Genomic DNA, 17,496 nt, shown 5'->3' with positions numbered 1-17,496 from the left:
TTATAAAAATCATTTTTTATCATTCCATGAAAAAAACATATAATTCTTGTTTTTATTTTTATTTTTAATTTTTTTAGTTGTACATGGACATAACACCTTTGTTTTATTTATTTATTTTTATAAGGTGCTGAGGATCGAACCCAGGGCCTCGCATGTGCTAGGCGCACGCTCTACCACTGAGCCACAACCCCAGCCCCATAACACTTGTTTTTAAATAAAAAATAAAAAGTTTAATTAACAAACAGTATTTACCTTTAAATTTTTAAATTTAAATTTACCTTTTAAAAAAATCGGAGACAGTTCTCCATGACAATCATCCCTAGTGATGGTCCCTATGTACCTGGTCCCTAACAATAACCACTGTAATGAGAGTTTGTAATTTATCTTCCTAGTTCTTTAAGAAAAAAATTTTACACACACACACACACACACACACAGAAACAATATTTAGTGTTTCTTTCCTTTATAGAAATGGGTGTTCAGCTGCACATTTACTTTATCCTGTTTTTTTCAATATTTTAAAAAGATAGAACAATATATATGGTTATAAATTCAATTACAAATGCAATTGATTTCTCATTAAATGTTTATTAATATCCTATATCTAGACTTTTTATTCAATATTTTATTGAATAGATATTAAAGAGTCTCTTGATATTCTTACATTATAAATAATATCAGAAATTATTTTTTATATTTGTCTACTTATGTATGTGTATAAGTGTTCCACTGTAGTGGATTCTTAAAGAAAAACTGCTGGATCACAGGCAATATATGTACTCTTTAAAAGACACAGCCAAATTACTTTACAAAGTACTTGTACCAATTTATTCTCTCAGCAAGGTAGTATGTGAATATCCACATTTTAGCCAATATTTGATTCTAAAAAACATTTTATATTTTGCCAATTTGATGGGTAAAAAAACAAATCTTGTTTTAATTTGCATTTCTCTGATAGTAAGGTGGTACTTTTTAAATAAATTTATTGCAAATGTGTTTCCTCATGTAAAGGTGCCTGTTAATAATCTTTGTACAATTTTCTTATTTGGTTATCTTTTCTCGTGATATGTAGGAATTCTTTATATACTTGGATAATTTCTTCCATGAATAGCAGATACATGTGTAGCAAATATTTGCTTCCAGTCCATTTTGTCTAACTCTATGAGATCTTTTTCATCATAAAAGAATTTAACTTTTTGTTGTGGTAAATCTTATCTATATTTTTCAATATTTTTGACTACCAAAAGGTGGCAAAGTATTTTTCTTATGTTTAACTTTAATTGGTAAAATTTTGGGGTAGTTTATTTAGGCTTTTACTCCACCTACAATGTATTCTTATGAATACAGAGATTTAAATTACTCAGAGTACCAACAGATTAGAAAATTATATGAACAGATTAAGGTTAAACTACATTAACAGATTAAACAGAAAAATCATTTGATCTTCATAATTTCAGGAAAAACATTTTGACAAAATTAAAATTCTATTAGTCATAAAAATTCCACAAACTAGGAAAAATAAGTACTTCCTTACTTTGATGGAGAATATTTTAATAAAATACACACATACAGCAACATTATATTTAAGTGCTAAAACACTGAAATTATTATTTTTGAGAGTAGAAATGAAATGTAGATGCCAGTATTATTTTATACTGTAGGTTCTAGCCAATTCATTGAGAGATGGGGGGAAAGCAGGCTCAATGGCACATGCCAGCAACTCTGGAGGCTGAGACAGAGGATGGAAAGTTCAACCAGCCTCGGCAACTTAGCAAGACCCTGTCTCAAAATTAAAAATTAAAAAAAGGACTGGGGATATACCTCAGTGGGTAAAGAACCCCTGGGTCCAATTCTCAGTACCAAAAACTGAAAAATAAATAAAAATTTTTAAAAAGGGAAGAGAGAGAAAGGGGGAGAAAATTATGGGAGAAAAACCAAAATGTCACTTTTTAAATACCATTTATAAAAACATATTTGTGTGCCAAAACAACATTTTAGTTGTTCATGAGCAATAGACCACGTATATGATGGACTGCATATACAATGCATATATAGATCCATGAGACTATATCTAGTGGTGTCATAGACATCTAAGTTTAGGTAAGTACACTGTTCATGCAACAAGAGTTACCCAACTACACACTTCTCCAAATGTAGGCCCATCGTTAAGCAATGGATGACCATACATAGAAAATCTAAAATAACTGACAAAGGACTTATGAGTATTAACAAGTGAGTTTAACATGTGACAGAGTCATTTTATCCAAGTGATCTGCTGCCCCTTACATCATTAAAGGAGTTTGCTTCCTATTAACCACCATCAGAAGATTCCTCAAAAGACCAGACTGAAACTACCATATGACAGAGCTATACCACTCCTTGGTATTTATCCAAAAGAATTAGCACAATATAACAATACATGCATACCCATGCTTACAGCTGCCCAATTCACAACAGGTAAGCTATGAACCCAGCCTCAGTATTCATCAACAGATGAATGGATAAAGAAAATGTGATATGTATACACAATGGAGCTTTATTCAGCCATAAAGAAGAATAAAATTATGTCATTTGCAGGAAATGGATGGAGCGTGACAGCATTATGTTACGAGAAATAAGCCAGACTCATAAAGTTCAGTCAGGGTTGTATGTTTTCCTTTATATGTGGAAGCTTGAGAGAAAAAGGAGAAGAGCTTATGAAAACAGAAGGGAGACCAATAAACTAGAGAAAGGGGACCAGGAGAAGGAGGATTGGATGGAAAAGGTAAGTACTGGGGAATGAAATTGACCAAACTATGTTATATGCATGTACAAATATATGACAAATACCGCTCTGTATAATTATAATGCACAAATTAAAAAATTCTAGCCCCTGAGTATGCCAGGAGGGGCTACTGTGCCTCAAGATTTATATTAGGCTGTTAAAACAGAACTGAAGCCAAAGTTCTGCCACATTTTGTTGCTTTTGCATCTCACCTCTGATCACAATAACTGAAACTTCTATAGTTAATGCAGTTTAAAAGTCTCAAAACCCAAGAGTCTTAATTCCTGTCAGGGCGTGAAAACTGCTCTGCTAGGCTTCTGTAAAGTGACCTAGAATGAACCGGCAACAGAGGAACCAGAGCATCTGGCATTACTCCATTCTCTTACGAGTTTCCATCCAATGCAATGATAGTCCAATAGGCTCTATATGAATTCTGCTTGGCCAATTGTGTTTAGTTGCACAGAAACTGTCACAGAAAACTGGGAATCAGGTTGGGTTTCTACTGTCATTTTCTGAAAGTGAATTAAAGAATCAGAGGTGAAAGATTCATTTTGGTTGGGAGCGATAGCACATGCCTATAATCCCTGCTACTGAGGAGACAAAGGCAAAAGAATTCTGAGTTCAAAGCCAGCCTTGTCAATTTGGTGAGACCTCATTCCAAAAAAAAGGCTGGGGATGTACCCTGTAGTAGAACATCCCGAGGACTAATCCTCAGTACTGAAGAAAAGAAAAAAAAAAAAAATGAGAATGAAAAAAGAATCATTTGGGCAGCATAATAACTCACTGGGATGCCTGGTAACTAACTGCTGTGGGAAATAGCCCTAAAGTACCAATGAAGGAAAAGTCCAGAAGTTAATATGCCCATGTTAGAACTCCTTGGTTGTTATTAATGGCTTTGGTGGGAGTTTCCCAAGAAGGAACAAACTCCCTGAATGGAAGTTTTAAACAATGCCTGATAAAATTATACAGACTTACACAGAAATAAGGATGCAAAACAAGAGCTGGAAAATACTTTTACAGAAGAGTAAGTGAGGAGATTTTCTCTAGCATATATCTTCACTATTGTAATAAGGCAGTAGTATATTGTTGGTTCAGGAACAGAAATAGCAGTTGAAAACATGAGCCTTGAAACAGAACAATGCATATAAAGATACCTGATTTATAACAAAGCTGATACTGTACGTCAGTGGGTATAGACAAATATTTCAACAAGTGGCCCAGAGAACACTGGACATTCATATGGGGATAAATGAAATTAAACTGCTATTTTATATCATATCCAAAAAACAATTCCAGGTAGACTATAGACTTAACACATGAAAATCAAAACCACTAATTCCTAAATAAAATAAATACAAAGGATATATTGTGAACTTGGGCTAAGAAAGGATTTCTTGAGCAAGGCAACAAAAATATAATCCCTGTAGTAAAAGATTGCTTAATCTGATTTTCTTAAATTTATGAAGTTCTATTTATCAAAAGACACCAGAAAACAGGACAAGCTAAAATATAGGGAAATCTATCTATAATACATACATCCAACAAAGGATTCACATCTAGAATACATAAAGAACTCCTGGATATCAAAGCAAACAACCAAATAATAAACGAGGCAAAACTCAAACAGGTATTTCAATAGAAAGAATATTCAAATGAATAATAAACACAGAAAGAGGTTGTCAAAATCATTACCATTAGGGAATTATAAATCCAAACCACAATGATTAGATAAGAATGCCAAATAATTCAATAGAAAACAGTCTTTCACAAAAGGTGCTAAGACAACTAGAATAAATACCTGCAAAAAAAAAGTGAAGTTGAACCCCCACCTTACTCCACATTAAAAAAAGAAAATCATCTCAGAATGGATTTATAAAATTCTTAGAAGAAAACAAATCTTTGTGACTTTGGATAGGCAATGGTTTCTTAGGTATAATACTGCAAGCACAAACAAAGAAAAAAAGATAAATTAAGACTTGATGAAAAGTTAAAATTTCCTAACATTAAACAATACTATCAAGAAAGTGAAAAGACAGCCCAAGCAATGGGAGAAAATATTTTCAAACTCTATATCTAATAAAAGTATTACATCCAAAATATATAAAGAGCTGTTATGATTCAATAATACTAAGACCAAAAACCCTAAATTTTTAATGGGCAAAGATTTTTAAAAAATTTCTCCAAAGGTATAAAAATGACCAATAAGCTCATGAAAAGATGTTCAACATCATCAACCTTTAGGGAAATGCTAATTGAAACCACAATTTGATTCACACAACCTATTCAAGCCTATGTGGGTGGGTATAATAAAAAAAAATAATGATGAGTTCTTCGGAAAGTTAAACAGAGTTACATTGGGATCCAGCAATTCTACTTCTAGGTATGTACCTGTTTTAGTCAGCTTTTTCACTGCTATGACTTAAAGACCCTACCAAAACAACTTTAGAGGAGGAAAAGATTATTTGAGAGCTCACGGTTTCGGAGATCTTAGTTCACAGAAGGCTGGCTCCATTTCTCCAGGCTTGAGGTGAGGCTGAACATCATGGCAAAAGAGTGGGGCAAAGGGAAGCTGCTCACATGATGATCTCGAAGCAGAGAGGGGTCTCCACTCTCCAGATACAAACTATATACCCCAAAGCCATGGTCCCAATTCCTACCACCTCCAGCCACACCCTACCACTTCAGTTACCACTCAGTTAATCCCTAACGGGAGATTAATTCACTGATTGGGTTAAGACTCTTAATCATTTCTCCTCTGAACCTTCTTGCACTATCTCACATGTGAGCTTAAGGGACACCTCACATACAAACAATATCAGTACCCATAAGAACTGAAACCGAAGTTCACATAAAAAGTTATACACATTGTTCAACAGCAGCGTTGTTCATAATAGTTAAAAAGTGGATAGAATCCAAATGTCACTGAATGCTTGAATGGATAAACAAAATGTGATATATCTACAAAATGTAATAGTATTCAGCTGTAAAAAATGAAATACTGATACTTCCACAACAAAGATGTACCCTGAAAACATTACATTAAGTGAAGGAATACAGGAAAAAAAAAAAAAAAAAAAAAAAGGTCATGTACTATATAGACTCCATTCATAAGAAAAGTCCAGAATAGGCAAATCCATGCAGATTAAAAAACAGGAAAGGTCAGAATGAAGACTGACTGTTAATGGTTGGGGTTTCTTTCTGGAATAATGAAAACATTCTGGAATTAGTAGGGATGGAAACATAACTTTGTAAATATACAAAATCACTGAACTGTATGCTTTAAAGAGGTGAGTTTTATGGATTCTGAGTTATATCTCAATAAAAAACATTCAAGATACCTTCTAAATTAGAAAAAACTTTAAATTTTACAAACATCAAGTCTTGGCCTCAGGAAATTTCATAATGCTAGCTAGAATGTAAACTGATACAATCACTTTGGAAAAACAAAGTCTGGTTGGGCTGGGGATGTGGCTCAAGAGGTAGTGCGCTCGCCTGGCATGCGTGCGGCCCAGGTTTGATCCTCAGCACCACATACAAACAAAGATGTTGTGTCTGCCAAAAAAACGAAAAAGTAAATATTAAAAAAAATTTCTCTCTCTCTCTCTTAAAAAAAAAAAAAAAAGAAAAGAAAAAAGAAAGAAAAAGAAAAACAAAGTCTGGCATTACCTATGTAAAGTGAAGCGATGCATATCCAATGATCTAGCACTCCCATACCTAGAGAAAGGCATACTTATATACAGAGACAAGCTATGGTAATTTCTAGGGTCTGAAGGTGTCCCCTAAATGTTCAAGTATTAGAAATTTAATCCCCAAATTCACATGTTAATGGTATGTGGAGTGGATCCTTTTTGGAGGTAATTAGGATTACATGAGGTCATGAGAATGGGGCCCCATAAAGGCAGTAGTGAGTTTATATGAAGAGGAACCAGATATCTGAAGCAGCATATTTTTAAAAAATATTTATTTTTGAGTTTTAGGTGGACACAATATCTTTATTTTATTTTTATGTGGTGCTGAGAATCGAACCCAGTGCCTCACGCATGCTAGGCGAGCGCACTACCACTTGAGTCACATCCCCAGCCCCTGAAGCAGCATATTTGATCTGTATCACCATGTGATGCTCTCCACCATATTATGAGAAGTTCCTCACCAAATGCTGAGTAGATGCTTGGAGTATGCTCTTAACTAGTCTTAGCCTTCATAACTGAGCCAAATAAATGACTATTGTTTATAAATTTCTGGGTCTCAGATTGAGATGTTCCTTTACTTATGATGGGGTTATGTCCTGATAAACCTGCTTTATTAATATTGCTATACTGTATTTCTTTGTGCATATATACCCATATATATTTGTAATTTATTATGTTTCCTTGTTAACTAGGAAAAGATCAAAATTCAAAATTCAAAGTATAACTTATACTGCATGCATACTGCTTTTACACCACCATAAAATTGAAAAATCCTAAATCAAAATATCATATGTCAGAAACCATATGTATTTATTATAGCAACAAAAAAAATGGACTAAGACAGGATTAGTGTGGTACTAGCACAGTGATGCCATTTGTAGCATTTTTAATCATAATGGCCCCAAACAGAGAACAACCTAAATGTCCATTAATCGAAGATGAATAAATAAACTGGAAAATTATCAAGGAAATCTAAATAAACGAGCTGTCAGCAAAACCAAGAGTGACTCTTATAATAAAATACTAAATATAAAAAAATGACACAAAATACAGTATGATTCTACTGATTGTTCAAAACAAGACACAACTGTACTGTTTAGGGACATCTACATAGGGTGTAAAAAGCTAAAGCAAAGAAACAACTACCTTAAAAGTCAAGGAAATGGTTTCTTCTGGAGGTAAATACTTGTGATGAAGTAGGATATATAAAGCATTTCAGGGATCCTAGAAATGTGCCGTAACCAGACAGCTAATGATCACAATGTGTGTGATCATTAAATGAAATTTTCGTAGCAATTTTATACATATAATGCACAAAAACCTGTGAGCTTTATATATTTTTCTATATGTACATTATTTTTCTCAATTAAAAAATTTAAATAACATTGCACATTCTTTATTGGATACAGAATTCTAAATACAAAGTCGGTTTTGTGATCAGTGATATACATTTTTCTAAGTACCGCTCAATTTCTGAGAGGGATGTGTTAAAGCCTCCTAGGAAGAGATGCAGAGGACTAAATTTCCTATATTTATTTATGATTTTAATTTATATATTTTGAAACAAGTTCATTTAATTTACATATTTTGAAACAAGTTCATTCATATTATATTGTTTTTTAGACTGTTCTGTCAAAATAAAAAATCTCACTTTGTTATTTTTAACGCTGTACACTGATTCTTATTCTGGCTTACTAATATTGCTATATTATATTCTTTGTGCATATGTACCTAATACATATTTGTGAATATTTATTATAAATGTTTGTCATTTTGTTTAGCAGTGTATTTATAAAGGCATAATAGTTCTCCTGTTTCATTTATTCAATCTGAGCTCTTTTCATAGGTAAATCCACTTACATTCATTTCAATAAATAATATATTACATGTGCTAGTCAGACTCCAAGATGCCCCCACAAATCTAACTTCTGAATAGGCACATCCTTATGTAGTCCCCTCCCACATTATACCAAGGTTGCCAATGTGATCAAGAATACATGAAAGATGATGGCATGTCGCTTTTCAAGTTTGGTCATAAAACACTGCAGCTTCCATGTCAGGTTCTCTCTCAATTCACTTGTTTTGGGAGAAGTCAGTTGCCATACTACATGGAGATTGAGATACCCTACAGTGTCTCACTAAAATGGAAATTGACACATCTGGCCAGCAAGCAGGAAGAAACTGAGGACTGCCAACAACTACAAGAGTGAAATTTGAATCGAATCCTCCAGTCCCAGATGACTGCAAACTCAAGGGGAACCTGGAGCCAGAACCAGACAGCTAAGCCCTTCCCAGATTCCTGACCACAGCAACTGTGAGACAATAAATGTTTATTATAAGCAGCTAAGTTTGAGGCCAATTTGCCAGACAGAGAGCAATACCTAATACATTTACAACTTCCACCCAATTTATTTTGCTTTTTATTTACATGCTTTACTTATTTTTTCTCCTTAACAATTTTTAATCATGTTTTTCTTTTTTTTTTTCTTTAACATTCTGAAAGCTTTACATTCATTTTATATTAATACTGCTGTAGTTTAAATGTGCCCCCCAAAATTCATGGATCAGAAACTTCATTCCCAGAGCAACAGTGTTGAGAGGTAGGACTTTTAAGACTTAGGTGACTGGTTCATAGGGACACTGCTCTCATGAATTAGGGCTGTATCACAGGAGTGATCTCAGTGTAAAAGGGGAGAATTGTGCCCCTTTCTTCCTGCTTTTTTCATGCATGTGTATGGTCTCTCATGTGTGATACCCTGTACCTTGTTACACGTAGCACAAAAGCCCTCACCAGATGCTAGTGCCATGCTCTTGTATATTCCTGTATCCAGAACCATGAGCCAAATAAACCTCTATTGTTTATAATTTACTGTTATAGCAGCAGAAAATGAATTAAGCAATTAATAACGGATATACTTTTCTGACAAAGTTAAATATTAAGCATTATAATAACTTCCTCCCACACCAAAAAATAAGGTCTACTTTTACATCCAATATCACCATCTACAATACCGTTTATCAGGTTGCCATCCTCTAGAACTTTAGACCTTATTATTCAAATTTTAAGAGCTACAAAAAAAAAAAAAATCAATATAGAATTACCAACTTTTATAATAATTCTATTGCTCAGTATTACTTCTTAAATCTCATCACTGCCTTCTGAGTATCTATTTCTTCTTGCTGCAGAAAATCTGTTCTTATAAAGTGATTGGTAAACTATTTATGATAAACCTATATGTCTGAAAATATCTTTCACCTTCATGGTTGAATAACAGTTTGGCTGTTCTGGGTTGCCAGTTATTTTCTCACAGCATTAGGTGGACATTGCTCTACTGCTTTCTTGCATTCGATGCAGCTGAGAAAACTCTGAAGTATAGCTACAGGTCAATATCTTTATTTCCATATGACTTGTATAATTTTCTCTTAACTCTTGATGTTGAAAAAAAAAATCAATGTGCAAATGTGCTTATCTTTGTCCTTCACTTTACTCAGCACGTTTTTGTTTTTCAATCTTAGATCTTTCTACAAGTCTGAGAAATTATTGGCCATTTAAAAAATTTAACCTTGTACTAAAATTACATCAAAAATACAGAAGAGTGTACAAAGTAGCTTTTAAGGACTGAATGTCTGTGGCCTCCTAAAATTTATATGTTGAAGCACCAATCCCCAGTATGGCTATATTTGGAGATGGAGTCTTCAAAAAAATAATTAAAGTTGAATGAGGTGGGACCCTCATTACACAGGTGATTACACAGGATTAGTGTCCTTTTATGAAAAGACACCAGAGAGGGCACTTGTGCACTTTCTCTTCCTCTGTCCCTGTGTTTTTCCCCAGACAAATACTGAAGGCACCCATCTACAATCCAAGGGAAGATCCCTAACCACCAGAAATTAATATAAATACAGAATGTATTCTTTTATGTATGACTTCTTGGAGAAATTTATCCACATGGTTGTCTTTATTCATTTCCACTGTTGCATACTAGCACCACAATCTATTTAAGAAAATAAATTTCTGTCATTTAAGCCACCTAGTTTGTAGTATTTTGTTATGGCAGTTCAAGAATATAGTAACCAAACTTGAAAATAGCTTCCAATGATTCTTGGTTTCTGCTATTTGTTGCCTTGATATAGCTGGACTTTTTACTCAAAAGAATATTAATGATGACATGTGGCCCCAAGACCAGGTCAGAAAAAATTCATGTTCTCTTTTATCACTCACTCTAGGGAAAGCCAGTCATAATGTTGTGAAGATATTCAAGAAACCTTACAGAGGGAGAGGTCCACATAACAAGGAATAGGGATATCCTGTCAACAGTCGGCATCAAGATACCAGAGAATACCTTGGAAGCAGATTTTCTAGCCCCCATTAAGCCTTCAGATGACTTCGGCCCTGGCCAACATCTTGATTGCAACCTTGATTGGAATACCACAAACAAGAATAATCTAGCTAAGATTCCCAAATCTCTCACCCACAGAAATGATGTAGAAAAAAATGTTTATTGTTCTTTAATATGGTAAGTTGTGAAACAATTTGTTACGCAACAATGGATAATAGAATACTCAAATCATAAATGAATTATAATAAACCTGACAAGAAAATAAATATTTCAAACACTCCAGAATTTCCCTCATGAGTACTAACCTTGATCCTACCTCAAAAACAACAACACTATCCTTATTTTTTTGTTTGTTTGATGGTTCTGAGGATTAAATCCAGAATCACACATACTATGCAAGAACTCTACCTGAGGCACACTTTCAACTCTATCCTAACTTCCAGTACAAATTAGTTTTGTGTTTATTAAATCTAAAATTAATATAAATACAGAATGTATTCTTTTATGTATGACTTCTTGGAGAAATTTATCCACATGGTTGCCTTTATTCATTTCCATTGTTGCATACTAACACCATATTTTTTTATTCTAGCACTGATGGAAATTTGGACTGTTTCCGCCTTTGGGCTATTATTAATAAATTGTCCTATAAACTTTCTTTGATATTTAAAAGAAGCTGATTGGGATTTTGTTTGGGAAGGAATTCATGGAATCCATGGGTCAATTTAGGAAGATATGACATCTTTGTAATACTGAATATTCTGGTCTAAGAACAGATATATGCTTCCATTTATTCATGATAAATGCTTCCATTTATTCAAATAATTTTTGTAATTTTCTGTATATTTATACACAATTTTTGGAAAATTTATTCCTAAGGATTTGAATAAATCCATATTTGCAATATGGTACTATCTTTCCAAAATTTTATGTTATTTATTGGTTGCTAGAATAAGAAACAAACTGATTTGTTAACAGTAGCACCCTATTTACAGGTACCAAAATCTGTTTTAGTTTTATCTATTGCTGCTGATCCTGTACCCAACAACCTTGATAAATTCTAATAGATAATATAGATTATCTTATAGTTTCTATGTATATATAATCATGTTATCTACAAATAAAGAGAGTGGTACATCCTCCTTTCAAATCTTCAGACATTTTATTTTCCCTTTCTTATTTCACCAAGGAGAACCACTAGTAAAATACTACTACTGAAAAAAAAAAAAAAAAAAAAAAAGGGGGCTGGGCTCAGTTGGTACAGATAATTCCATGCCAATTTGTGATTAAAAATCTGTTTACAAACCAGGACTGGAAAGGAACATCATGATGCTTGCAGGTATACTCTACCAACTCACCCCTTAAAACATTAAGACATTTCTCCTTCATTTTTTAAATGAGGTATAGTTGTGTTGAATTTTGACTGTTAAAAAAAAAAACACTATATTCCTAAAATAAGCCCATACTGGGAAATATCCATTATTTCTTCAAATATCTTCTAGATTCCAAATACATATATGTTAGGTTACTTGATATTATCTCACAATTCTTTGAGGTTCTCTTTATTTAACCTGTTTTCTCTCTGTTCTTCAAATTAACTACTTTCTATTGCTCTATCTCCATTAATTTTAATGTATTCGCTCTTTTACCAGTCTTCTCTAATTTATTATTAAGTTAATGAAGCAAATTATTCATTCCAATTACTGTCCTTATGAAGGCAGTACAACCCCTCTCCCAAAGAAAATGTCAATGCCTTCACCTCCAGAACTGGTGAATATGTTACATCATAACATGGCAAAGGAATTCTGCAGGTTTAATAATTAAGGTTATGCAACTGGATTATCCAGGTGAGTGTGCAATCTATCAAATGAGCTCTTAAAAACAGAGATGTGGTGAAAGAAAAGGAGGAAGAGCTAACACACAAGGGACTGAGAAGAGGCCTTCAGTTGTTCATTCAAAGTATGAAGAATGGGGACAGCTTTAGGGGCAGAGAACAATCTCTGCCTGAAAGGCAACAAGGAAACAGGGACCTACAACCTACAACCTTTAAGAAATTAATTTGGAGAACAACTTAAATGAGATTGGAAATGAGATTCCTCCCCAAAATCTCTAGTAACAGGCACACTGCCAACACCTTGACTTTAGCCGCATGAGACCTGAGTCAGACTTTTAATCTCCAAACTGTGAGAAAATACATGGATGTTTTGTAAGCTGCTACATTTGTGGGAAATTGTTATGGCAGCAATAAAAAAACTAAAACAAGTACCTGTTAGTACCTGTAAATAGGGTGCTACTGTTAACAAATATCTAAAAATTATGGAAATGCCTTTGGAATTGGGCAGTGGAAGCTAGAAGGACTTTGAGGAGCATAATGGACAAAGCCTAAACTGCTATGAACAGATCTATTAGAAATTTGATCTTTAAGACAACTGGTGGTGAGGACTCACAGACTGTCCATGGAAACCTGAACTTGAAGGACACTATAAGTGAGGACTCAGAAGGAATTAAAGAACACATTCTTGTAAACTGGAGTAAGGTGGATCCTTTGTATGTTCTGGCAGAAAGCTTAGTGAATTTGTGTCCTGAAGTTATTTGGGAAAAAAACCCCAAAAACTTGTAAATGATGAAATTGACATTTACTTGAGGTAATTTCTAAATAAACTCCACCATACCTGTGATGTTCCCTTCCTGACTGCTTCCTCTACGGATTTGGGGCTTACCTAGTCAGCCCCCAAACTGCATGTACCAACTTCTTATAATAAATCTCTTCATGTATTTATATCCTGAGTCTGCTTCTCTGGTTGAATCCTGACAAAGTACTTTTAAGCTCTAGAACTTCTATCTACCTTTTTTTTTTTTAAGGTTTCCATTTCCCTTGTTCATTCAAAGATAACTATTCCCCTAGTCCTAGACAAATTGATAAGAGATCCTTTAAAGTTTTTATCTGCTAATTCTAATATCCAGATCATATCAAAGTCAGTTTCACATTTCTCAAATTCTTTGCACTCTAGTAATTTTCACTATATATTAGACATGGTGAATGATATAGTGCAAAGACTGTAAAACATGATATTGATTGAGACAGAACTCTAAACTTCATGTTCTCCACAATGAGTTGCAACTGAATTCTCCATTCAGTGCTTTTACCTTAACAGTTCCTGCTTTAATCCAGGCTCCTAACTTCTTCCCCTGTACATGCACACTCAGTGGTCAACCAACAAGGTTCTTTACAGAGTTTAGACTGAATTTGAAACTCACTTCTTTTCAGAATTTCCACGCTATGTTTTCAGTCACTCTTCTAACCTCAAGCTGTGTTCTGACTTTGTCCAGTAAATACTATAGCTTTCTGTCATCTCATACCCAGGAATTGTGGAATAATCTCAGAAAAAGAGTCATAAATGAACTTCACCCAGAAGAGTTTTTGTCTTCTAGGCATCAACTGTTACCTGCTTTTCACCATTCACTTTCAAATTCTTGTGGGTTTCCTTCAACTGTTAGAGGCATATTTCTATACTAATGATATAATCACTTTTTGCAGAAGGGTTAATCTGACCAAGCCACACCACTGCACAAGAAATGGGAAACTCAAATGTTTTAAACATTCTACTTCATCTCCTCATTAGCTTTATTTATTCATTTACTTGATTGCAGTACTGGGGATTAAACCCAGGTGTGCTCTACCACTGAGCTATATCCCCAACCCTTTTTTATTTTGAAACTGAGCAAGTCTCACTAGGTTATCCAGGCCAACCTTGAACTTGAAAATCCTCCTGCATCAGCCTCCCAAGACGCTTAGATTACAAGTGTGTACCACTATATCCAGCCTCTGTTAACATTTAAGGCTTTTTAGTGATTACAACATTCATCCTCATAAGATTAGAATATTCACCATACTGTAATGTAATTAAGTATAAATTAAGCCATAATCCTTTGCACAGGGGAAGAAGGCCTTTTTTACTCCCTAGATTCAGCTCCAGCTTACTGTACCACAAAAAATTTCTCTCCTCTTCCTGTTCTTTTCTTAAGGCTCCAAAAGACTACTAAAGTATATCTTGTAAGGTCATACATGCCTCAGACTTGCAGAATGATCTTGAGAAGATTGTTAATTCAGTAACTTTTTAAAATAAGAATAAAGGATATCTAAGATGATTTTTTTTTAGTTGTAGATGGACACAATACTTTTATTTTATTTATTTATTTTATGTGGTGCTGAAGACGGAACCCAGTACCTTACACATGCTAAGCAAGTGCTCTACCACTGAGCTATAACCCCGGATGATTCTTAATGTCTTTCCAGCTTTCATAGTTAATTGTTTGTATATCCTATAATCTATAATTATTTTGTTCAATATCAGCTTATTAGTATATTATTAGCAATTGTAATCTATTAAATACATATACAAAAATCTATATTAAAGTAAAAAAACTGTATTGCTTGGAATCCTCTAATTTTTTTTTTTTAAATTTGGAAAGCATCAAACTTATCACTAAAGTCAGCACTGCCATAAGATATTCATAAAGTAAATAAACGCTAAGGTGTATTACTTTGCAAATAGAAAATAACTCAGGTTTACATGAAGAACTTACCCATCCTCAGCTTCTTTTAGTAGGCGACTAGCAATTCTGATCAGCATACAGTAAGCAAACTGTGATTTAAGACCAGATTTAGTAAACTTATTTAACATCTTGGAAACAGCAAGACGATCATTCTTTCTAAGGTGATATAGGACTCCCAATGCATGGTACTGAAGAACAAGAAAAAGAATGTTGCATGCAGATTAGACAGAAGTCAAAACACTTAACATGAAAACAGAATCACATGGAATTATTAAGATTTTTAGTAAAAGGATACTCAAATCAAATGTACATGAACAGAATCTTTTTCATACTGAACTAAAGATAATCAAGACTAAAAGGAGAAGAGGTATTAAATAATCCTAGAAGTTGTAAATTCAGATGGAAAGAGTATGAAGGAGGTGACATACAACCTGAAGATGGTTCTAGCAGGTTCAACAGCTCCAGATCCAAAGCTTTACCAATGTTACAAGTCTCTTTTATTTATTCATTTTTATTTCTTTTGTCTGTTTATTTAGAGACATGGTTATGTTACCCAGGCTGGTCTCAACTTCTTGGGCTCATAACTCCTGCCTCAGTCTCCTGAGTGACAGACTATAGGCATGCACCACTATGTCCAGCTACAGAATTCTTTTAATGGTGTTAAATCATCTGTGACCACCTTAGGAGGTCTAGAATTAATCTCCTAAAGTAAGCTAAAGGAGTATTATTATCAAGACACTTTATATAAAAACACAAAAATGAAAGTTAGGAAAGCGAGAGTATATTCCAAGAGAAAATTACTACTCTCTTTTCTTATGATTAAATATGCTAACACAAGAAGCTATAAACATCAAAAAGGCATAGATATCTTCTCAAATACACATGGATTATTGAACATAAAACTGCCAGTTACGAATTTAATCCTGTTCCTTTAATAAGAAATAGCTTAATAAATACCATAAGGAGATCTTTTTGACAAAATGATTTCTAAATTTCATAAACTAATAATTAACAAGAACACTGAAAATATCTTTACATGTTGTGTGAGTTGTAGTACTTTAAGTGAATTACATAATTAGAAAATCACTGTTCCTTAATTTAACAAAATTTAAAAATTGATTTTCTATAATTTCACTGGAGCTGAGAAGAGACAACCTAGGGAAAGAGGAAGTGTTCCAAATAAAATCTCACTTAGCTAATTTCAAAGTGATTCCAAATAAAACTAACTAAAATGAAACAAGAAGCTCCAGAATCTGGAAACTTTTTTTTTTTAAATATATTTTTTTTAGTTGTAGATGGACACAATACCTTTATTTTGTTTTTTATTTTTATGTGGTGCTGAGGATCGAACCCAGAACCTCACACGTGCAAGGCAAGCGCTCTATCACTGAGCTATAATCCCACCCCTGGAAAAAAACTTTTGTGTAAACTTTTAATCTAGATCTCTCACAAAACACTTAGTACAACACTTAAATAATAGAACATTAAGCAGATGATCTTACTATATGTGATTAATACTAAAACTGATCCAAGAATGAATTCTGTTCAAAGCTGCCCTTGTAATCTCTTTGTCTTTCCTTTTTGGTTCATGATCTTATAAGTTGTTTCAATTGCCATGCTGGTGTATATGCTTAATAAAAATTAAAAACCAATGTTATATAAAACAATTTTAAAAGTAGCTCTTTATTATTTTTAAAATGTCTATAATCAAGGCTTGAGAAATTTGGGATGGAATATCTTTCTACTCAAATTATTTTTCAAATAAAAGACTGTAATGCACTGAAATAGACTGGCATTTCAATCTACTACAAAACATAAGATTAGTTCCCAAACATTCCTATAGCAGGTCATCTAGCTTCTATTGGAAGGCCTATGGCATTAATCATGATTACTGAAACACTTACTTGAGAATATGCACCAGTAGTCGGCTTAATATGCCAAAGAATTTGCCTTTAATTAATGCTGGAGAATCAATACATTGCCCTTTAAGAAAGCTGATTCTGAGACATGCTAATGTGATTAAATGATAGTACCTGGACCATAATATTGTCACTTGATGCAGCTTCTTGGGCTTCATTTATCCAGCGTTTAACCACATCATAGCTTATCTTCATCATATGCTAAATATAGCGGGGGGGGGGGGGGA

General features: G+C 33.7%; 1 protein-coding gene across 1 annotated transcript in view; it reads right to left on the bottom strand.

Annotated features, from left to right (window-relative positions):
• Positions 1-17,496, bottom strand: part of Copg2 (COPI coat complex subunit gamma 2) — a 95,261-nt gene that overhangs the window by 74,504 nt on the left and 3,261 nt on the right. Inside the window, exons 3-4 of the mRNA XM_015493826.2 lie at positions 17,384-17,470; positions 15,381-15,538 (exon numbers count right to left, since the gene is read on the bottom strand). Of these exons, the coding sequence (XP_015349312.1) occupies positions 15,381-15,538; positions 17,384-17,470 (245 nt within the window). The remainder of the gene's footprint in view (positions 1-15,380; positions 15,539-17,383; positions 17,471-17,496) is intronic.

This window comes from Marmota marmota, unplaced genomic scaffold, assembly GCF_001458135.2.
Source record: "Marmota marmota marmota unplaced genomic scaffold, marMar, whole genome shotgun sequence".
Taxonomy (NCBI): Eukaryota; Metazoa; Chordata; class Mammalia; order Rodentia; family Sciuridae; genus Marmota; species Marmota marmota.
The sequence above is the reverse complement of the archived record's forward strand: the minus strand, read 5'-3'. Positions and strand labels throughout refer to the sequence as shown.